Genomic DNA, 23734 nt, shown 5'->3' with positions numbered 1-23734 from the left:
TGTTAAGAGTGATGCTTCAAATCAAGGGCACCGCACAGATTAGTGGTGAGGATCGTATCGTCCCCTACATAGCCAGACACACAGAATCACACTAGCTACTGGAGATGTATGATTTCTGTTCATGAAATTATTATTATCCACTCATACCCTTCCAAATGCGGGCTGCGAATTGCTGTGGAGGAGGGGACGGTGGTGGGTCCATGAGGGGAGGGAGGCAAGGGACTGAAGAAGAAAGGAATATGATTAAAGTGCGGTGAGGAGTCATGCTGCATGGACGTCTAGCTGAAAGCTTAGATTTTGGTGTCAACAACAGGTACAAGTGCCAAATATTAGATTCTTTGTTCACAGAGAAAACTTCGTGCGGAAGGATGAGGGTCGCTTTCATGCGCTGCTGTGAGATGTTTTTTTTTCCCTGTATCAAGTGTCAAACATGAGGCATAGCCACAAGGCCGTCTGATGGTATCATTGTTTACTGTTACGTGTACCTTCGTCTTTATCTGAATCATGGATTTCATGACATTTCGTTTTCTTCCCCACCTTTTTTTTTTAATCTTCTTTTGTTACATGGGATTGATTGGATCCCAAGTCAAGTGGTGGTGGCTGATACAGAAACCAAAACATCCACATCTTCGTAGATTTCGATTTCGTTTTGGCATGAAATGGTGTGGATCAAGACTTTCTTCTTTTACTATATATATATATATATTTGTGTGTGGAATCCATGTGTGAAGTGCGCTATTTGTACGCTATTTGGGCCCCATTTAGCGGTTTATAAAAAGATGAAATTGTTTATTTGAAATTAGGTTTGTATATTTGTGGATTGAGTTGATATATTAATATTAAAAATATATATTATTTTAATATATTTTTAAAACTAAAAAGTAATTTTTATAACAGCTTAAAAAGGGCATTTGAGTTCCATGATTTATTATTATGTTTACAATCGCATGATTAGCGCGTTGAGAGTTCATACTGTTCTCTCGTTGCTTAAGAGGGAAGTAGCTTTAATGCTATGAGCTATCATGAAGGATTATGAGAATACTACTAACAGCCTGTATTAAACTAAATTATATATATCAAATTAAATTTATGATTTGAATTCAGTTAATAATTCATAAAAGTCTATTTTTTTATAATTGAATTTAATTATACTGATTAGAATGTAAAATCATTTCATTTTATTGTAAATAAAATATTTTTTATTTAATTATAAGGGCCTTGTATTTACCACTTCTTTAACTACTATCCCTACAATATTTTTAAAACTTATATATGATTTAATCCAAACAAAACAAAGACTTTGGTTAAATTGAAATTTAAAGGTTCCAATTAGTCAAGATGCTTAATGTTCAAAAAAGGTTGGGTTGTGGTCCTCCCTCCATGTATCATTTTCTCTTTATGCCGAGTAGCAGATATCGAATTCTACCACTTTTCTTTTTTGTTTTAAAGTGCCGTCGTGTACAAATCCCTATTTAAATGGATAAATTTTCACATACAAGCGAGCTTGAATAAGCTTGCCAGTTCTACTCATAGTTTGACAGGAGGAGGTGGTGCCGAGTCCAAGGAGAATGAATGAGACCGAGACCGGGAGCAGGTTTTTTAACAAAATAAAGTTTGTTATTAAGGAATCCCTTTCATTAATCAAAACATAGCTCGATTCGTTCCTCCTGGTTTTAGCCTCTTGAAAGCTAGCTAGCTAGCTTCCATTGCCATCCCTTCTTTTAAGGATTCCGTGGAAAATTTTCTACTTCTCCATTTAGAGAGGTGGTTGTCACATACTCTGATATTTTAACCGTATCTCCACATGGTAATAAGAGAAATCAAGAGCGTAGTTTAGAGATTGATTGCATGGTGAAACAAGTGACATTTGCTGGCAGCTCTTCATATATTATATCAAAACCCATACAACAAAGCTGAGAATTCAGGAAATCATCTCATGCAAGTGTTTTGGTGCAGGCTGAATTAACCAGAATATGCTTGTAATTAATTTCTCTCGAGACTGTTGACCTCCATTTCCAGCAGCCTAATAAGCATAACCACCTTAGAATTTGAAATCCTTTTTCTTCGATTTCCCATCCTTTTCCTGCATCTTACGCTTCCTCTTCTTCTCATTCTGCAAAAAGATTAAATAAAAACGGTAAAGATGTCAATATCCTAAATTATCAATGGCGATCAATGCTACCTCTCAAGTTTTAGGCATATCTGGACTGAGAGGTCTCGCCAGCTACTCCAATTAAATCATTAACTAGTTTATCTGAAAAATGGCAAACCTCTGCAACCATGTCACTGAAATCCTCTCGCTGACTACGCAGCTTCTCCTCCTCTCTTGCTTCCTCGTATCTGTCAAATGCACCAAAGTTAGAAACCAATATTACACAGCATTCATAATTTGATGACAAGCATTTACAAGAGTTCCACTTACTTCGAGGGTAAGACATTATCCATAACTTCCAATTCTTCGGGTAGTAGAGTGACATCAACTCTATCTGTTTTCTGACCTCTAAGCAGATCAACCTGCATGAGATTGACACAAGTTACTCTTACTTTAGTGCCAAAAATATGCACAATCAGAACAGAAACTGCGAAGGCTGGTTCTTTTATTTGAACATCTGTTACTAAATTTAACTCCCTTCAAATACAAAAGGTAACAAAATCCTCGGTGCATTACTAACCCTTTTGGCTGCTGTCTTGTCCTGGGTGCCAGTGTTAACCACATATCTGCAAGCAAAATCAAGTTGAAGAATGAGAACAATATTAAACAAGACAAGACACCACACACGCGCGCGCGCAATGAAGGTAGTTTAGTTATATTGCATACGTGTGTGTTGTTCCAAGTAGAGTCCCTGCAGCAATTCTCTCTTGTTTTTCTTCAAGAACCTTTAAGATAGGCAAGGAGAAAAGACATATATCAGAACTAGATTTCTCATCAAAATGCTAAAGGTCTCTAGTTAAGTATAACTCGCATGAAACTAACACAATTTTGAATAGTGAAACTTACTTGATAAAGAGGCCTCTCAGGTTCCTTTCTCTGCTGCTTACGAAGGTCAATAACATCAGGAGTCTCAACTCCAGTTGGTGTGCTGCACAAGGAAAACCAATTTAGTTCACTGAATAAAATCATGTACCTTCAACATGATGAGAAAAAAGAAAATGTAATACTAGATAGACATTGGCAAAACAGTGTGCTTAAAAGTAATGAAATGGCCAATAGCACACAATCATCAGATCTTGATGAACTACACAATTGCACGCATAGAAGGAACAGCTGGCAGCATGATGCTTAAGCACACAATAACCTTGATCAACAAACAATAAACATAATTGCGAGCAAGGTGCAGGAACTAGTAAACATCAAAAAGTGAGGATTTCAACCCAATACCTTGAAAGGCTATCAACAGATTGAACACCATCCTCCAACTCCTCTTCATCAAGCTGTTCCTCCTCCTCTTCTTCCTCCTCCTCCTCCTCTTCCTCCTCCTCTTCTTCCTCCAAATCACCCCAATGCTTGGTCTTATCTACTGGCTCCTCCTGCATTGGAATCCAGCAGAGATTAGAACTAGTAGCAAATTATACAATCAGAAATGACTGATGATCCAAATTGCAAAGGAGAAACTAATTAGGGAAAGTACCTCATAGTTGGGCTGTTCTTGTATCTGAACCCCAAAAACATCTCCATATAAAGGGCGCCCGTACTGTTCACAATTGATGGAAGTAAATAAGTTGTGCATTGAAATAATTTTGGGCCGATGAATAGGGACAAAATATGATACATGTAAATGTGTCAGAACAAGGAAAACAGCTTACTTCATCAACAGGAGGCTTGCCCCAGCCACCAGCATGATATCCAAAGCTAGCTCCAGGAGGAATAGGAGCATTAAGTCCAGGAATTTTTAGATGTGGATATGATGGAGGAGGGCCATATCTCTAGAAGAGGCATATCAGTCAATATGTACATTAGAAATACAGGTAAAAAGTGAAATGCGTACCACTACAGACAAGCAGTGAACTTCAACATCAAGTACAGGATGTTATAGTCAATCTGACCTGCATATTAATAAGCCAGGGAGGAGGTGCACCCTCCGGCATACCAAGAGCTTCTTTAAGTTCTTGTGAAAGACTGCCTGGCTTCATCTCCCTAAGCTTTACCTGGACATAAGAGGAAAAATTAAATCACAAATGAAATATATCACATATATGCCCTCAACATTTTCATTATTTTGTAGCAAGCTTAAGCCCATAAAATGAAGATTTATTATCATGTCATCTCTTTTTTTTTTTTCTTTTATGATATAAAAGCATAATTACTGCATCAAAACCATGTGGTTTAATTTTGGCCAAGGTGTGGTGAATGTATAGCATATTTATCATGTCATATCATTTTTTTCTTTTAAGATAAACAACCATAATTAATGCATCAAAACCATGAGGTTTAATTTTGTCCAAAGTATGATGAAAGCATAGCTGCAAAGCTCTTGTAAAAGTAATACGATCAAATCTGCCTTGCGAAACAATCAAATTTTATAGTTTATGCACAAGGTTTTTCAAGAGCCAATTTCTTATGCCCTATACTCGACTTTCATACTACACAAGTATCTACAGAAACTGGTTAATGAGCTTCAAAATATTTCCTTCATCTTACTTCAAGTAGAAGATTCTCTTACTGTAGTATAAAAATAAACAAATTCACTGATATCAACAAAACAATAATAAACATAGCCATCTAATTTTTTAACATGAAACAGAAACATGCAAGCATAGAAGAAGCATAGTATTAAAAAAATACCTCAAACTCTTTTCCTTCATGATACAAGTCACCATGCATTGTCAGCTTTGGCTTTGTTTGATACTTGAAAAAAGCATCATGGAGAACCTAACAAACAAAAACCATAATGTAAACAGAAAAGCAAAAATTGGCAGAGAAACATCTCAAGGTCCTAAAATGAAAGCAAATGCATAAATGCAATGAACCTGATAGTCAATATCCATTTTCCCCATCTTTGGCTGCATCCGCTCACGTTGCTTTTGTTTTAACTTCTTACCATCTTCCTTTTCAATGTAAGCCTGCACAAGTGAAGGTGAATAACAATTGCTGTAGAATGAGAAGAGGGATTCAAGACCCCTAGAATCCAGTGGGCTAAACCCTTGAAATCCACAAGGGATGACTCCACAAGAAACTAGGATTCTTAAAATCCACAAGTAAATAAAATATACAAAAATTGACAATTCAATGGCAATATTATTCAGAGATGATCTATTCAATAGATTCCCTCAGCAATAATGAAATTCCAAAATTTAATTTTCACATAAATATCAAGCTATTAATCAATAGCAATAATTAATTTGGAAAGTCATCATATTACCATGTATTCTTATATGAAATATCTCAAAGGCAGTATTGATATCAAGACCAAATCAACAGTGCCCATGGCTGGCATTCTTGTGTCATTGAACAATTCAAATAATGACATATTAGTTGAGAAAGTTTGAAATTTCCTTTTTAATCTCCAATGGTATCAAGTACAATAAAGTAAAGAGAGGGTGGGAAATCAAATTGATTTGCTGAAATTTTTTTTAATTGTTACATTGAGTGCAAGAAAAGATCAAAAACTGTTGTGGTATTATGGAAAAACTGGATCACTTGAGCAAGCATCAAGTGATCAAAAAGCCAAAGAAAGATTTTTTTTTTTTTTTTGTTCTGATGGCAAGAGACTGTATATGAGCAGAAAACGGAGCAGCAATGGTTATTCTCACCATGACAAGCATGACCATGTGAATAACTCGTAGCATCAGAGCACCAGTATGGTATCATGCAAGAACTACTGTTAAGAAGTCATCAGAGATCTGATGAAAGGATTCTTTTCTGACAATTAAAATATGCATAAGTTCAAAAAAGCCAGCAGCAATGATACATTCTACATCATGACAAATATGAGCATGTGAAACATAACTGCATAATTATAATAGTGAATACATCATAACAATGAAGTTACCTGTCTAATTTTCTCAATTCCTGTTGCAGCAATAAAATCAGGAAGTTGAAAAGGTTGCTTTTCAATACCACGCTTACCCTGCAAAACCAATCAAAACCCTGATGAGATGCCAACTTTGCAAAAATAAGTGCTATCAGAATAAACTGACATCCAGTTCAGGTTATTTCATGCTAAAAAATAATTTGAATAATAAATAAAGTTATACAAATCTAGCCTCAGCATTAAGCACAATGGAAAGGCATCTGAAAATTCAAAAAAGATTAATTAGCACCTCAATAGCAGGAAAAAAAAATCCCCATTCTGTAGCTTACAAATATATGTCAAAATCTTACTAGAAAAATAAAATTCCCTGACACGTAGCATACAAAGAAACATATTAACTTGCAGATCAGGCAGCAGGAGCATTCCATTTGTTTATAATGTGTTAAAGAGTCTCAGATGACCTAGAGGAGCAACCAGTTGTTAATAAGAATTTAAACAGAGGTTAAATTTAAGTCCAAGGTTTGAAGGTTTGCTGAATTTGAGATACTTGATAACAGCTAGATCATACTGAGACTCTTGACATAACATGGCCAGCAGGAACCTCCTGCGGCCTGGTCTTGCAAGAAATTACATTTCATGTAGTATCTACATCTCAAATCGCACTATAATATATATTAAAAGAGAAATCACTTAAACATCCCGTTTGCCAAACACATACAAGTCAGGGCTCCATGATTGTCACAGCCGCTCCCCTGCAAGAACCACATGTATACATATAAGAGAAACCTCATCGAGCGTTATCTTTCCTCACCCCATCCCTAAACCTCTCATGGTATACCTTCCCATTTATCATGCATATTCTGATCCATTGAGCTACTTTTACAAGAATTACTAACCTGCAAAAACTTCCTTTTCTGGCACCAGTGTCTAGGAACAGGAACAGTATTTCTGTATGACTTCAAAAACACTAAAAGCTTCGGATCTGCAGAAGTTGCATCCCAGACCTGAAAAGAGAATAATTTGATGAATAACCAAAAACTGATGAAAGTAAACATTATGTAAGAACCAAACACAAAACAGAAAAATAATAAACCACTGCAACGTTAAAAAAGCAATAGCACCTCTACAACATCAGGTCTGGAGCATATCTGTTTCAAATCAGCAATTTTCATCCGCCGTTGAAGCTGGAAAAAAACCACCATTCAGTAATGGAGCCACTATTCATTCTATTAATGCAAAAAAGCCAGCAATAATAATACTGCATCACTATAAAAGCAAACCTTTTTCTTCTTGTTTGACACGCCTTTCTCCTTTTGTTCATTATCTTCTTCATCTTCTTCTGAATCTGAGTCGGTTTTCTTCTTGACATCTGCATTTTGGATTGATTCATCCTTTCTATCATTCTCCTATTTGAATTAAGAGAACATAGGATTCAGATAACCGTTCTTGTAAGGAGAAAACTCATGAAATGGTAATGCATAAATTGTCAAAAGAGAAAGGGAAAGAAAATAAAAACCAATCCTTTTACCTCAGAACCAGCACTTTGAAGGAAATTAAACTTCTCAAAAACATTCCTGAACTCATCCATGCCATCTTCTAACTCTGCCTTTTCAGGGACATACTCAATTACAACTTGCTCCATAACCTACAAGTTTGGACCAAATAAGAAGTTGATAGGTTGAAATCTACACATTAGAACTTGCATTTTTACAATGAAATCAACTTATAAACACATTGTTTTACTACAATTTCAAATTAACCTGTCCTCCAAATTAACCAAGCAATAGCAAAGATGGCATTGATTCATAAAAAGTCTGTCTAATTATACAAAGAATTGCCAAACAAACAGTGAAGTGAAACTAAGAGTGGCAACTTGATTACATTCCCAAGGACAACAAGCTACAGAAAAGAATGAAACGGAGACAGTCATAAAAGTTTTCTCCCATTTGCTTAAATCAGCATTTACTGTTTTTAAGATAACATCAAAATCATTTTCAAATTCTTATTCTTGATTTTATTTACCACAATCAGCACCATAAATTCCCAATAATTACAAGTAATTTTTTCCCATTCTTAAAAAAGCTAATCAAAGAGAACAGCATGAGCGGGAAATCATGCCAACATAGACTATATGGAATATAAAACCCTAGCTTCAAATCAGCTAAACTACCAAAAGCAAAACCCTGACGTCTCAGTTCTAGAATGGAGCGTAAAACCCTAATTCCACAAATTCATACAACAATAATAACCAACTCACACCACAAAATCAACTAAACTACCTCAAATTCTTCAATGATTCAAAAAAATAGATAGTGACACTAGCATTATCACCACATGAAAACCCTAGAACTAAACTACTAACCTGTTGAGGATCGGCGTTCTCCTTTGCATCGCCATCATCACCATTGGCGGCGTCGCTGTCGTCTCCGTCTGCAGCGGCGGTGGCTGAAGCATCAGGTGCCTGAGACTTGTTCTTCTTCTGCTTGCGTCTACGACGACGGCGTTCGCTCTCTTTGGATTTCTTTGTAGAGTTAGGGTTCGTGGAGGCTAGATCTCCATTGGAGACTACGTGGTTTTCATGTGGCAGAGTTTCTACGGTCATGGTTTTCGTGTGAATTAGAAAAAAATAATCGATTAATTTTAATGGCGATTTTTATCAGAAAAAGGAGTGTTTACGGGAATCTGGCTTCAGGATGATGGCGAAGGCGTTTAAATAGGGCCCGTTATCTTATATATGGGCCTGGATGCTTGGTAATTGGGCTCTTGGTTCGAGCCTCGAGCCTGTTAATGCATGCCAACATTTCGGCGGGAAGAATACGGTTTGGGACGCGGCCCACACCCCAAACGACATTTCTCAAAAATTTTATTTTTTAAATTAATATTTTTATATTTTTAAATTGTTTATATATTGTAATAAAAAATAATTTTAAAAAAATAAATATTATTTTAATTTTTTTAAATAATTTTAAAAAAAACACTATTATATTTTTAAATATTATTATAATCCAGTATTAATTCTGGTAGTTAAACATTATATTTGACTATGAAAGTATGTTACTATTTTGTTTTTTTAAGATTTATTAACTTTCATGTTACTATTTTGTTTTTTTAAGATTTATTTTATAATTATATATATTATTTTTTAAAATATTTTTTATAACAGGTGATTTTATTAAATTATTTTAAAATTTATTACATGGGAATAATAAAGAATAAGACGTGAATTTACTTAAAGTATATTTAAAATTTTCAAGAAAACAACAAAACTCCGTATAAAACTCTCCTAACTTATAAACACAACCAAATAGGGAAAAAAATAAACACACTAATTCAATCCAACCATTTGAAAATTGAGTGCGTGTAATAATTCCCAATTTTGATAGGAATGCACTCACTCCTCTAGAAATTTAATAATCTACACCCATGAATTAAATATTCTCATATTAAATTTAGCCTTGATCTTATAAATTAATTTTATAATTCATTAATTCAAAACTTAATATAAGTTGAGTTTTATTCTAAATTATTTTAAATATTAATCCAATAAAATATAAATAACTTAATAAATTATCTTAAAATTTAATTAACTCGATTAGATCCGAATGAAACTTTACAAAGTAAACTCTAATTATCTTTTTTAAATTTTTATTAAGATGAATTGTTTCATTTAAAAAAAATTATGTAAAATGATATTATTTTTTACCCATATTTAAATCAATCAGGTTAACTTGATATTAACTTATTGAATATTGAATAGAGACCACAATTTAATAATAATATTCATTCTACACTTGCCCACTTACCCGCATTTTAGCTAGATTATGGTGAACATTTTTATATTATTAAAAGCTCGTTTAATTTTGTAGTAGTGATTGCTTTTCAAAGTAATTTTTATATGAAAATATAAAAGCTTGTTTATTAAAAGCACTAATGCATGTTGTATAATTTTATCTTTATATATTGATGACTTGATTATTACTAGTGATGACATTGATAGTATCTTAGTTTGAAGATAAAGCTGGCTAAACAGTTTGAAATGAAGGATTTGGTTTTTCTTCGATATTTCCTCGGTATTAAGATAGTTTACTCACCTAGAGGTTATCTTTTTTCTCAATCGAAGTATGTTGCAGATATTCTTGAGTGAGTTAAACTTACTAATAACAAAACTGTAAACACTTCTATTAAAGTTAATGCATGATATTTTTATTTTGATAGTTTGTTTTTTACAAATCCTACTTTATATTATACTATTATTAGGAGTTTAGTATATCTCATCATTACTCGTCCAAATATTACATATGTTATTCATGTTATTAGTTAGTGTATTGTTTCTCCTGCTATTGTTCACTAAGTAGTTGTTCTTTGTATTTTATGATATCTTCACAATATAGTCTTTCAGAATTTTTTATTTTCATCCACCTTTTTTCTTGAAACTGTGTGTATATTCTGATATTAATCATAGCAACGATCCCACAAATTGCAAATCGGTTACTAGTTTTTGTATTTGTTTTAGATGATACTCTTATTTCTTGAAAGAGTAAGAAATAATCTATTGTTTCTCAATCTTCAACTAAAAGAAACCACTGTATTGTGATATCTACTATTAATGAGATTATTTTATTATGTTGGTTACTTGCTATATGAGAGTTTCACTTTCTTATCCTACTCCTATGTATTATGACAACTAGAGTTCTATTTAGATTATTCATAAGTCAGTTTTTCATGAACAAACTAATTACATTGAGATTAATTGTCATCTTACTCATCATCATCTTAAACATGATACCATTACTTTGACTTTTGTTTCTTCTTTCTTGCAAATTGTAGATTTCTTTATCAAGTTATATTTTATTTCTCGTTTTTGTTTTCTAGTTGGTAAATTTTTGATATTTGTAGTTACCATATCATAAGTTTGAGGGGAGTTATTAAATAATATTTTAGTTGGCAAATTTTTTATATTTGTAGTTACCATATCGTAAGTTTGAGGGGAGTTATTAAATAATATATTTATTTTATTTTATTTGTTAAGGATAAAATAATATTTTTAATTTAAGTTCTTTGTATTTAAATTAAAGGAAGAACTTTTAAGACAAATTAATTGGGGAGAATTCTAACCTTCTTTAACTTTTCGTTTTTATTTTTATATTAATTGAATTGTTTTAACAAAGAATTGCATTATGGTCTTAGTCTAGAATCAAGCAAGGGAAACGTAATTACATATTCAAATCCCTTAGAATTAAGAAGAGCCTACTAAATCTATTGATTCTGCATCTGCTAATTATGCCAAGGAATTTGACGGCATCTGTCAATTATGCCAAGCAATCTGCCAGAATCTGCTAATTATCCCAAGTGATTTGCAATTGCGACTGTGCTTCTACTAAGAAATCTGCTCTCGCCAGTATTTGTATTCAACAGACAAAGGAGTGCATACATGGACATTGGTGTAAATTTGATGGCGTTACTGCTAGGTTCTCCAGCAGTTTCTCTTCTTTTTCCTCCCATGGGGTGTGCAAGTTCTCTTATGTAATTGTTGTGTATGCGAAAATGGTAAATGTACGTTTTATCTAGTGAAAGTGTGAAACTAGCAAGAACAATATCCAATTACTCTATTATTTTGATCCTTTTGTTTGTTATTAAAATAATAAGAATAATGCATGATTGAAAATGCTCGAAAGTGAAAGGTCATAAAAGCCACATGCAGCTAGCGAACACGATGGAAAACATCAAGACGGTCCATCAATTTTTACATAAATGTCCGTCATTCATGTTGATCCAAACATGAGCTACGTCCAATCTAACCCTACACGCAGACATGGTTAAGACATGAAGCTTCATCTTTGCTAATTCATGGTGAAGTTCACAGGAGCCATGTTAAAGGGTGAAAACAGAAATAATACAAAATATGTGGGCACAGCATGGGCCGAATTCTGTACAGGTTACTATAGCCATGCGCACCCAATATTGAACTGTCAGACCGACTAACAACCGAGAGGGGGTTCCATGCGAGATCTGCAATTAATCCATCAAGACTTTGACAATCACATAAAGTCTATCGCCTAGCATGTTCATCCTAATTTTAGATAGTGTCCTTGACTTCAATTGACAAGGTTGTTATTTAAACATCCTTTCACAGTTCATACTCAATACCTTCTTTTGTTTTTCTCCAAGAAAAGAAAGATTCCATTGGAATTAAGGGAAGCAGCATGATCATCAGTGGACACAGCCAAAACCCTGTGTGAATTAAGCACTTGCAGTCATATTGAAAAGATCAAGTTCGTAAGGGTAACAATCAGCAAGCAGCTTGGGTGTCACTAATAAGCTCCTATTTGATAGATAGATCACCTAAGTTTCATGTGCAGAAACCATCAAATTTGCATGAACTTGATTGTCCACGATGCAAGAACCCCATGATTATAAACAGAAAAAGAAAAACTAAAATTGATCATGCCATGTAACTATATTCTGGTGAAACATATGTTTGGCTCTATCATGTCATGGAATGTCCAGGACTGGATCTACTTAGCTGAGAATATAGTGAAAATTATGGTCTCTTGTCATCAAATTAGTGATTTACAATTCCCTTACTAAATGGGATTTGAAAGTTTGAAGTTCAAGATAATTGTTTAGTCAGCAGCAGCTGTGGTAAATGGTTTTTCAGGGAAAAGTAGAGCAAAAAAAAAAAAATTTCAATGACATAGCATATGTCCCAGGATGCCATTGTAAATCTACCTCAAATATGCAAAGTCTAAAGCATATGGATCGGTGATAATCAAACAAAAATAAATAGGTGATGTGCATGAGAGTCTAGAAAGTAGGTGCCCGTATTAATAGAGGCTGAAAAATCACTTTCAAAACTTATTTTAATAGGCATGGTCTTCGACCTGATTACATATTCACAACTTGTGCTGACAAATCAGAGTTACCTTCGAAGACTCAACCTTGCTTAATACTGAATGTCCAAATGGTGTTATTTTTTATGCTGTGCAAGAATATGCAGCAAATTACATAGCTCTTAATGGATAATTTTTTCTCAAAGAAATAGTATGAGGTTCAAGATAATTGTTTAGTCAGCAGCTGTGGTAAATGGTTTATCGGGGAAAAGTAGAACAAAAAAAATAAATTTTCAATGGCATAGCATATGTCCCAGAATGCTATTGTAAATCTACCTCAAATATGCAAAGTCTAAAGCATATGGATCGGTGATAATCAAACAAAAATAAATAGGTGATGTGCATGAGAGTCTAGAAAGTAGGTGCCCGTATTAATAGAGGCTGAAAAATCACTTTCAAAACTTATTTTAATAGGCATGGTCTTCGACCTGATTACATATTCACAACTTCTGCTGACAAATCAGAGTTACCTTCGAAGACTCAACCTTGCTTAATACTGAATGTCCAAATGGTGTTATTTTTTATGCTGTGCAAGAATATGCAGCAAATTACATAGCTCTTAATGGATAATTTTTTCTCAAAGAAATAGTGGAGTGATTGGATCGGTCCATTATGTACCAGGTCAACAAACCAAAACTATTTATTAAAGAAGAAAATAACATTAATGAAGCTATTTCTGCACCTTATCATAAATGCAAGGCGGCTGAAAATCGCAGTAGATACAGAAGGTTCTTATTAGGTTCCATTTTCATATCTTGCAACAAGATACACATCAAATAAATAATAAGAAAAAACCCGTTGGGTTCTTTCTTCAAACTTCATCAACACTGTAATGGTGGAATGGATTGAGTTAGTCCAGAACCACAGCAAGAAAGAAATCTTCAACACTTCAACTTTCATCATTTTTTTCTATGATAATTTACAAACTCGAGCTGGAAGAATTGCAGAATACACAACAATCCAACATTATATAATTGATTATGCTTCCACTTTCCACTTTAATCTCCCTGCTCTGCTTGTTCCATAAGTGAACTGCAAAACTTTCACTTTTAATCTGCTCGAGTTTTTTATGCAACCATGTAGAGTGGACCTTATCTCTAGGCCCTCTAAAGAAACTTCTAATTCGACTCCAATCCACCGGATAAAATGCAGGAGGAGGCAGTACGGTGAAGTTAAACTCAGGCCTTCCATTGACTCTCGAAACAACTCTTGAAACCAGATAAGGACCATTGTGACCCCACTTGCTTCCATCAAATGTGAGTGCAAATTCTTCGATGAATTTGAAGAGTAATGGATGCTTCTTATCAAAAATCAACACAGCATTATTCAACCTGCTCCAATTCCTAGTTTCAAGATCAATAGTTTGTGCCCCTATAACATTTCTCAATCTGGTAAATCTCTTCAACACTATCACATCAGTGTCCATATAAATACCACCAAACTTGTACAACAAAGCAAGCCTAAGCAAATTAGACATGTTTTGACCCAAAGAAACTTCTCCTGGGCTAACATTCCCTTTCTTCAACCCTTTAAACCATTTCTCAGCATGAGTATCCTTGAATAAATAATCAAAATCAGGCTTAATAGCAATCAGTTTAAATCGTTTATCCAAAAATGGCTTTAAAACAAGACTCCCACTTTCAGAATCCATGGAATTAGAAACAATAACCAAACAAGCATCTGGATGAGACCTGAACAAACTCTCAACAGCAAAAAACTCTCTATCACCAAACGACTTCAAAGAAGAAATCCAAGTCATAAAGAACCTAACCTTACATCCATGATTCCCAAAGAATTCTCTTACTCTTGTTGAGAACCGCTTTAAATTGTCGGCAGACCTCAGCATCCTCTTCACATTCCTCATGAAAACCGTATAAAGAAACATAGTAAATAGTACGAGATTTTGATTTCAAAGGATTTGTTTTTTATTTTATTTTAGGCAATAATATTCAAAGAATTAATTGAAGTGTGATGAATTGAATATAACCAGTGGGTTTGTATTAAGATTTTAGTTTAATATTTTTAAGTACTTAAAGAAATACATTATAAAAAACGATGTCTTACAATACATAATATGCTTCGCTTTGAATTTATTTAAGTACATTTTACATAATATAACTTTGCTTAAAGAACTCAATGAATCTCACTCAATCTCAACTTGTAACTTCTTGATTTTAGATCTATTTGTATTCTCTTAATTTTGCAATTTTTCACTAAAAAAATTGAGTTTTTTTTTTTGAAGAATTTAATGAATCTCACTCAATTTCAATAATATATATTTTTTATTTCTTAAATTTATTTTTAACATAAACATACTAAAATAATTTAAAAATATAAAAAATAATAATTTAAAAAATCAATTTTTTACAAAAAAAAATTTCAAGTTATAATCTAATTGGATATTTTTATTTTTACGACTCAAAAATGCTTTTGAAAAAAAATAAGTTTTTATTAAGTTTTGAAAAAATAATTTTTAAAAAATAAAAAATACATATTATTTGAATTTATTTATAATAAAAAACAACTTTTAAAAACAACTAATATTGTACTCTTGAATCCTCCCTGAAAATAATTAGCGTAAGGTCCATGTCATCTAATTATAGTTTGACCAAAAAGTTGGACTAACAGCTAAGGGCGCGCACTCTTTACTTTCAGCATAATTTTAAGCGCCCTCAACGTTGACTAGGTGATTTGAAATAGAACAAATTCTTCTGTACAATGAACTCGAGGTTTGTGCTCAAAACGTTGAGGGAAGATGTGTTAAACCTCTTTGACCACCAAGTATTATGTCCCTTAGAGTTGCACCTATGGTATATACAAACACTCATGATAAAGATAAAGGTAAATTTCGATTTTCCTCTAGGGTTTGCGAAGTATCTCAATTTCACCTTAAAACTTCATTTTGTGTCAATTAATCCTTACCAAGACTGAGAAAATTGTTAATTTCTATTTAAATTTACTATGAAAAACAAAATAAAAGTTAAATAGCGATTAATAATGGTGGAATATGGAAAAAATATCTCCTTTGAAAATCAAAAAAGTTTAATCCTCAACAAATCAAATGTTAAAAGATAAAATTAATAACATAAAAGAATCTAAAAATTAATAATTAAATAAATAAAATAAAAATTGAGAAAAATTCTTTGATCTAAGAGTTTAATTGAAAATATTTTTTAATAAAAAAAAGTGAGGAAAAAATTATAACATTGATTGAGTTGAATAATTTGATTTTATTTTAATAAGATGATGAAAAAAATTAACAATAATGGTAAATATTAAAAAAAAAACCTTAGAAAATATGTGATTGAATAAAAAATAAAAAAAAATTCTGTTTGAATAAATCTAAAGTTTTGTGGTAACATATAGTTGAATAATAAATAAAAAATCAACTTGAATTAATTTTTAAAACCTAGTAAAGACTAGGATAATCTAACAAATTGCTTATTCATAACCCTACCCATTGGTTTCATCCTGCGACTTAGGTGATTTAAGGCCTAAATCAGGTTACATTCAAATAATAATAGGACTGCTGAATTGGTATAATTTGATAGATTGTCTCACAACCTGATGAGCCATGAAAAAACTTATTCAAAATCTTTTATTTTTTTTTATTTTATATATAAAATAATGTTATTTCTACATGTTTATAAAAAATACAAGTTGTCATAAGTCAATTAACTTAATTAGGATAAATTCACTTAACCCTTAACCTAAGATTTATCCCAACTCAACTTTGAATTGTGTTTCAAACCTATTCCATTTTATATTTTAAAAGTATAATAATAGAATTTAACTAAAATATTTATAAAAACAATGCAATGAACAATTTCCAAACAACTTTTTTTTTCCCACGACACAGTGCACACAACAATAGCTAACAAGCGAAAAATACACCTCATTTATTATATTTGAGAGCATCAAAGCTCAAATAAAATAAAAAATATATAAAAACTGAAACAAGAATTTTGATCATGTATAGATATCACATTTATAATTATGTTTTTAATTAAAAAAACTGAAACATTTCAATGAGTTCTTTGAACTTTTTCCTTGCTCATAATTATATATATATATATATATATATATATATATATATGTATGTATGTATGTATGTATGTATGGATTCCATGAATCTCTTTTGACACATAACAATGAGAGAATAGGTCGAACCATCGAGTTTCATTGACGGGAAAATCAAGACCGCGATCAAATATATTTAAAACCTCTTTTCAATGAGAGATCCAAAAACTTTGTTACTTGCAACCCTATTATAATTGTAAATTCATTTTACAATCCATGATGGATACTTGAACAAACTTCAGTGATTGATAGCAAGAAACCAAAATATAAAAAAAGTCATGAATTTTAGATCATATAAATCCAAATTTATTTTTATTTACATAACGTCACCCAACTCGTATTTCTAAAAATATAAATTTTTTTGTTTAAAATTAACTTTTTTATAATACTTTTAAATTATTTAAATATGTTAATATCAAAAATAATTTTTTAAAAAATAAAAATACATTTCTATATTAAAAATAATTTAAATTACAATTACTATCATAATATTAATCAGGCCGTTAGACTCTTAAACTCTGAATTGAAGATTATTAAAAATAAATAAATTATTAAAAAAGTAAGGAGAGAAAGAGGAATTCCCGTGATGTAATTTTCACCGATAATTGTCCAAAAGGATTTTTATTTTATTTTATTTTGGGGCATACACGAAACAATCTTGATTTCTCAATTGGGATTTTTGTTTTATTAGAATTCATAAATAGAAAATTTTAATTTCCCAGCAAAATGAATTTTTCATTGTTAAGTTTAACACACACACATATATAGACATGAAAGTAATTGTTGTCATTATGCTGGCAAGTGACGCTGCCGGCAGAAATTGAACTTAGCAATGAAATCTTGATTTTTATTAAAAAAAACCTTAGTTTGCAATATAAGTATTTAGTGGGAAATGAAATCTTGTATTATAATACAAGGATTTTGTTTGTTAATTAATTAAGTTTTCTTTAACCTTCTCTCCTTCTCCCTCTCTCTTTTCACACGCACACCCTTTCTTTAACCTTGAGTTAAATCTACTCCCCGAGACGACAGTTCTATGCATTATATGAAAATGTCTTATAAATATTTGAAGAATAATGTACCTTTGATGACTGTTAAGTACCTCCAAATTGGTATTCTTGAGGGGTAAATCTTACCCTCCATCAAATAAAAATTATTTCTTTTCTCTCTCCCATTTTTTCACCAAAATACGCATGGAATTTATTTTTATTTATCTCGTACTAATAGTTTTTTAATAATTTAATAATTCTTTTCTTCCTTTCCACCAACATGAATCAATCCAATACTATATAATCCATCTCTATTTTTTATTTTAAACCTATAATCAAACACCACCTTCGCAGAACCTTGTCATTAGAGCTTAGAACTGGTTATGGGTCGGCAATGGAGCTTCTGGCTTCGGACTTCCGACATAAGATATTGAAGGCCCGATGAATAAAAGATGTCAAGCTCGGTCCAAGGAACTGCAAATTAGACAACGGAAAAAAAAAACCCAGCTTTTCTCACAAGTACAATGGCCCTTCCCAGCTATGGCTGGGCTTGACAATGTAAAATATTGGCCGCACACAGCCATGGTTGCTGGGTTATCTAGACGGTGCTAGATTCGATGCTTGGGCTTGAAGTATGTTAAGCCTATAAGCATCTTGAATATGGCATTTACAGAGTGAGCCCAACTAACATGTCGAGCCTAAAGATTTTTGTTATTCGGCATGCACAAATTTATTACACCTAATTTTATAAATTCTTATATAAAATAATAAATGAATTATTTTTTAATAAATATATTTAATTAAATAAATATATACTACTTCAACATCATTAGATATATTGAAGCCTATCATATCCTTTTTGTCTTCATTTTTTAACTGAATAACATAAATGAAATACAATTTAAAATATTACAAAGATAAAAATATACTTTAATTCCTTTTATTTATAAAAATATAAAACTCATGAATTATAAATGTATCTTAAGATATTCAGAAAAAAATTCATAATTTTTATTTTCTATTACATATTTTCAGAATGTTTTTTTAAATAAATATTTATTTTCAAGGTATTTTTCTATAAAATATTTTTCATAATATATAATCAATGTTCACCAAGTCTAAGATGGGAGAAAATCAAATCGTTTCCGAAGACACTCCTATCCAACAGTAATTTTAACAACTTGTTAGTTAGTGTAGTTAAGTGTAATTCTTCATTCAGGTCGTGTTGACAACCAAGAGATGAGAGAGAGAGCGTATGACAGGGCCAAGGAAAATGTTTAGTTCAGTATTCATGATGGTGATCGCATGGAGGATCCGCATATCACGACAGACAGACCGTGAGTTCTCTCCAGTATGCTTATCTCAAACGCGCTGACTTAGCTTTCTTTGTCAATAAGTCATGTCAAATCATGGCTCTCCTACAGCACTCTGGCAGGCTTGCGAATCTGTACACCAGTATATCACGACAGTACCTTGCACGAAGGTCTCATCTTCACTCCCTAGTCCACAGTGAGACCTGAGGCCTATAGTGACGCAGATGACCGCGCTCCACTGGTGAATATGGAGTTTACTTGGGCAGAAATACTGCTTCTTGGCCAGCAAAGAAGCAACCTACTGCTGCTCGTTCAACTACAGAAGCAGAACATAGAGCAGTTGCTAATGTTATTGCTGTGCTAATTTGGATTCGTTCGTTACTTCAAGAATTGGGATAACATGTCAGTCAACCAGCCATCATCTGATGTGACAATGCTGAAACCTCATAAACATACGGAATACAGACAGTTGAGCTTCTCTCCAGCTTTATTTCTTCCTCTACTAACTTTATCATATCATTATTAATAACTCAAACTTAACAAATGTAATTAAGATCTTGACAGGTATCCACCGCAAGGCATTAAGATAATAATTGTACTTGCATCCAAGTTAATTTCGAGGCGTTCACGTGGGAATCATAAGTGATGCACTCGTTCATCTCTACAGCAAAGGCGATGAATGATTACAGCAGTCGATCTCATGAATCCATCCCTTGTGGCCTGGATTGTTAGTGGAGGTCCATGAATGCATCTTTGGTTTCATTTTCATGGAGTACTTCTAATTTACCTTCATTTATATGGCTTCAATTTTTAATTATTTGTAAAACAGATACTCTATTCGTGGTTTATATGATTCATTTTTTTATATATAAATTCTTATTAAATAAGTACACATGTCATAATAAAAATATATTTACATTTAGCAAATTTAATTAAGATAATTTAAAAAATTACAGTAAATTATTTTTATTATAAACCCAAGATAAAGATCTACCTTTGATATATATATATATATATATATATTTATATATATTGATTTTTTTTTATCTTCACCTCCATCTGCATGAAAATAAAATCTCTCCCAAATCCAACTCCAATCAAATAATGCAACGAACCTCCATGGAGGCATATTTATGTAATTAACATCTCAAATAGAACAAAGTTAATCCTTATTAGCATAGTTGTAGAATCTAATCTAAAAACTAACTTGAAAATGAATTTGAGTTGCAGATTTATTAGATCAATTTGATTAATTAAAATAATGATATTTCAAATATTTTTTTAATGTTAATCCAATTAGATTTAGATAAATTAACTTTGATCAAATTAACTAGATTATAAAAAATATAGTCGGATCAATCATGTTTTATAAGATTACTGTTTCGTGTGATATAGTTCAATTAAAAATTGGTTAAGCTTTAAATTCTAGATTTTCCAAGCTATTCCTTTAAATAAAGCCGAGTTTAACAATTATGATGAATGGTGATTGAATCACTATGAAAAAGATAAAACATCAAAGCGAAAGTTGTAAAGCAAGATAAAAAGAAAGAAAATTAAGCGTATCAAAGAAAGTGGAACCATGCCAGTTATGATTCTTTAAATGTCTATAATGTTCATAGACATGCCATCATTGCTGCTGCTTAAGGCCATTTCTTTCCTTGGTCAAAAAAGAAAAAGGAACGAAAATAAGAAATCTGCATCCTTATCAAGCAGACAAACTTAATTGGCCATCTTAAGCAGTACCAGCAAATAGTCTACCATTTTGATGGCTGTTTCACCTGAATACATGCCAGAAAATCCCATTGATTTTCGTGCTCCGCCGCCCTCTCCTATCGCCTCTGGCCGAAGATCATCCGTCACCAATGATGGAGTTCTCACTGAATTTCTTGAGCACTCTCTACGTGTTCCGGATTTGATTTTACCTGGCAATTTCTTTCCAAAACAAAAAATTGTTGAAACACCTCCAAGAATTGATTTTCAATCACTGAATTCTAAGGAAAGGAATTCAGTTCTCAAGACATTGGATTCAATAGCAAGAATAGGGTGCTTCCAACTAGTTAACTTTGAAATTCCAAGTGAGTTTATAAAGTTGGTGTCGGTCATGGCAGCAGGAATCTTTCAGCTTCCTTCTGAAAAGAAGGCGGCGGTGATGAAGTCACCAGAGAAGCCTTACGGATTCGAGGAAGTTCGTGGCGATCAAGAGGCCGAGAATGAATTAAGTGAAGAGTTTGTGTGGAGTAAAGATGAGAGTTTAAAATTGGATATGGAGGGAATATGGCCAACTGGGTATTCAACTTTCAGGTAATAATTTACGCAAAAAATATATAGTCTTCATAAGTTGTTCTTCTTTGAAAGTTGTATTATCAACCTGTTCTTCCGTACGTGTTGTTTTGTGTGAATTGTTCCTATCTTTGTTTTTTTGGTTAGTTCTAAGTTGTTACAGTACTGACAATCTTCTTCTTTGTCTATCAAACGTAGAATAGATTTCATTGTTACTAAATATTGTTTCTTGTTTCCCTTTATTTCACTTTCCACAGAAACAATAAGCCCATGAGTGCATTTCTAATATGAAAGATTCAGCACCGGAAACTACAGAACTCAAAATTCCAATTAGCAATCTTATACTAGTGCTGTATTGCCGATACTGTTAAAAATCTAGGCATGCTTCAGCAACGTTGCATGGCTTTAGGTGAATACTAATCTCTGAGTTTGGTAATTAACCTGCACCAAAAATTGTTCTAATGATCTTATTAATTGATATTCATCCTTTTTTTCTTCCTTTTGGAGATTTTTTTGGTGAATTCTTGAAGGTTTTTTTTGTTATACATTACAATGATGTTCGAATACAAGCCTGGACTGCTGGTTTCAGTCTCGCAATGCAAGTGCTAATTTTAACATCTCTTCAAATATGAATACTGGTGTGTCGTGAACTATGATGAAGCTACATCTTATGCCCAAGTTCTCATAATTCGCAGCGAGAAGATGGAGACCCTTTCGTCAGATTTAGGGAATTTGGCTGCGAAGATTCTCCAATTTCTCCAAGAAAATTGTCCGAGGAAATCAAAGCATCCAAATGATATGATGCAAAGGCAAGATCTCATTGGCTCAGTCTGTTGCCTTTACAAGCATAGACGTGACATTCCAGCTGATCGACTGGCTAGCTCCTTGGGATATGATGTGTTCAGCATGCTAATAAGGGGAACTGACTACTCCCATGCCTTGTGTTTGCATATATGTGATGGCTCATCGCAATTTCATGTTTACTCCAAGAAAGGCTGGGTGTCTTTCTGCCCAGATAAAGATGCTTTGATTGTCACAGTTGGAGATCAAACACAGGTATTACAAAAATTGCTTAGAAAAGTAGAATAATTACCCTAGCTTTTTGTCCAGTACTACATCAATTTGTTTAACCTAAAAAGATTCATAGCATATGATATCAAAAGTAGTTATGCCCTCTTTACAACTGTGATAGTAATGATATGGTATGTGTGGAAATTAAACTCAACATCATGAACATAAACATAAATTACCTCTAATCAAATGTTAATTCCTGTACCTTAACTTATCATTATGTTTCCTTTATATCCAATGACAGCTATTTTGATGTGGTTCTAATCATATCTTGGGAGATACTGTAAACTAAACAAGTTTATGGAGAAAATGATATAAAATTGCTCCATATTCTCCCATCATTGTTTTGATAGCCTCTCTTCTCTTATACAGGCCTGGAGTGGTGGCCAGTACAAGCAAGTTCTCGGAAGACCTGTCTTTAAAGGTGAAGATGAGGACAATATTTCAATGGCTTTTCTCTATTCTCCTCCAAAAACCATTATTTGCTGCTCCAAAACCACAAAGGAAAAGACTCTTTCCCTTGGCCAACAAGCTATATTGGCTATAATTTTGACTCTGGTGTACCATTTATCAGTTTATTTTTACAAGAAACTTTGATGCTCTCAAATGGATTCATCAACTAATAAGAATATACGTATTATGCATATTGTTATTATCATTATCATTGTCATGGTTATCACTTTAATTATTATTTTTTCTTTGTTGTTGTTGAATGTTAAGCTATTTATAATATTATAGAGATTGAATATACAAACTGTTTATAACAAATAGTGATTCTACAACATGAACCCTAATACAATTCATATTTTCTTTTCACATATGCCTTCTCCTGAATCGTTTGTATGTATTAGAACACTAAATATACTGCAACATTCACTGACAGTATTAATCTGCTATTTTTTTTTTAAAAAAAATAGAATTTCTCGTCAAACAATAACTTGAATCCTCATTTTCTTTCAGCCATCACTTCTCGTAATCAATTGTGCATCATGAATCATATACAGCACAATTCATGTTTTCTATTTGTTGATGCCTCCTCCTGTCATTTGTAAGTATTAGAACACTAATTATGCTGTAACATTAGCCAACATTAATCTGGTAAAAACTTTTGTCTTGAACAGGATTTATCGTCAAACAAT

General features: G+C 32.5%; 3 protein-coding genes across 4 annotated transcripts; 1 reads left to right on the top strand and 2 right to left on the bottom strand.

Moving 5' to 3' along the window:
* Nucleotides 1-1849: 1849 nt before the first annotated feature.
* LOC105142081 (splicing factor 3B subunit 2-like) lies at nucleotides 1850-8659 on the bottom strand. Of its 2 annotated transcripts, XM_011049539.1 has the most exons (19): nucleotides 8335-8659; nucleotides 7866-7871; nucleotides 7501-7608; nucleotides 7253-7378; nucleotides 7094-7156; nucleotides 6869-6976; nucleotides 5991-6068; nucleotides 4969-5061; nucleotides 4784-4870; nucleotides 4045-4146; nucleotides 3805-3924; nucleotides 3630-3692; nucleotides 3380-3528; nucleotides 2999-3080; nucleotides 2819-2877; nucleotides 2673-2718; nucleotides 2423-2514; nucleotides 2271-2340; nucleotides 1850-2113 (listed from the first exon to the last, which is right to left on the bottom strand). In XM_011049539.1, the coding sequence occupies exons 1-19, from the start codon at nucleotides 8572-8574 to the stop codon at nucleotides 2042-2044; spliced, it is 1764 nt and encodes a 587-aa protein (XP_011047841.1). In that variant the 5' UTR covers nucleotides 8575-8659; the 3' UTR covers nucleotides 1850-2041. The 2 variants fall into 2 exon arrangements, with proteins under 2 accessions (XP_011047841.1, XP_011047839.1); XM_011049537.1 differs by lacking the exon at nucleotides 7866-7871 and having other exon boundaries at nucleotides 7501-7617.
* Nucleotides 8660-13477: 4818 nt separating this feature from the next.
* Nucleotides 13478-14712, bottom strand: LOC105142080 (alpha 1,4-glycosyltransferase family protein). The gene has a single exon (XM_011049536.1). It carries the CDS (start codon nucleotides 14706-14708, stop codon nucleotides 13782-13784), a length of 927 nt encoding a protein of 308 aa, XP_011047838.1. The 5' UTR covers nucleotides 14709-14712; the 3' UTR covers nucleotides 13478-13781.
* Nucleotides 14713-20859: 6147 nt separating this feature from the next.
* LOC105142079 (flavonol synthase/flavanone 3-hydroxylase-like) lies at nucleotides 20860-23277 on the top strand. The gene is made up of 3 exons (XM_011049535.1): nucleotides 20860-21545; nucleotides 22220-22580; nucleotides 22968-23277. Exons 1-3 carry the CDS (start codon nucleotides 21010-21012, stop codon nucleotides 23190-23192), a joined length of 1122 nt encoding a protein of 373 aa, XP_011047837.1. The 5' UTR covers nucleotides 20860-21009; the 3' UTR covers nucleotides 23193-23277.
* Nucleotides 23278-23734: the final 457 nt, after the last annotated feature.

This window comes from Populus euphratica, unplaced genomic scaffold (assembly GCF_000495115.2).
Source record: "Populus euphratica unplaced genomic scaffold, PopEup_1.0 scaffold222.1, whole genome shotgun sequence".
In the NCBI taxonomy this organism is placed as follows: Eukaryota; Viridiplantae; Streptophyta; class Magnoliopsida; order Malpighiales; family Salicaceae; genus Populus; species Populus euphratica.
This window is presented reverse-complemented; position numbering and strand designations above follow the sequence as displayed.

Excerpts from the sequence above, each read along its gene's own strand:
- LOC105142081 (XM_011049537.1), bottom strand. The coding sequence starts at position 8,574 with ATGACCGTAGAAACTCTGCCACATGAAAACCACGTAGTCTCCAATGGA. Across the intron at positions 6,977-7,093 it reads CCAGACCTGATGTTGTAGAG|GTCTGGGATGCAACTTCTGC; the intron begins GTGCTATTGCTT and ends TTCTCTTTTCAG. Across the intron at positions 3,529-3,629 it reads AAGAACAGCCCAACTATGAG|GAGGAGCCAGTAGATAAGAC; the intron begins GTACTTTCCCTA and ends ATTCCAATGCAG.
- LOC105142080 (XM_011049536.1), bottom strand. The coding sequence starts at position 14,708 with ATGCTGAGGTCTGCCGACAATTTAAAGCGGTTCTCAACAAGAGTAAGA.
- LOC105142079 (XM_011049535.1), top strand. The coding sequence starts at position 21,010 with ATGGCTGTTTCACCTGAATACATGCCAGAAAATCCCATTGATTTTCGT. Across the intron at positions 21,546-22,219 it reads ACTGGGTATTCAACTTTCAG|CGAGAAGATGGAGACCCTTT; the intron begins GTAATAATTTAC and ends CATAATTCGCAG. Across the intron at positions 22,581-22,967 it reads CAGTTGGAGATCAAACACAG|GCCTGGAGTGGTGGCCAGTA; the intron begins GTATTACAAAAA and ends TCTCTTATACAG.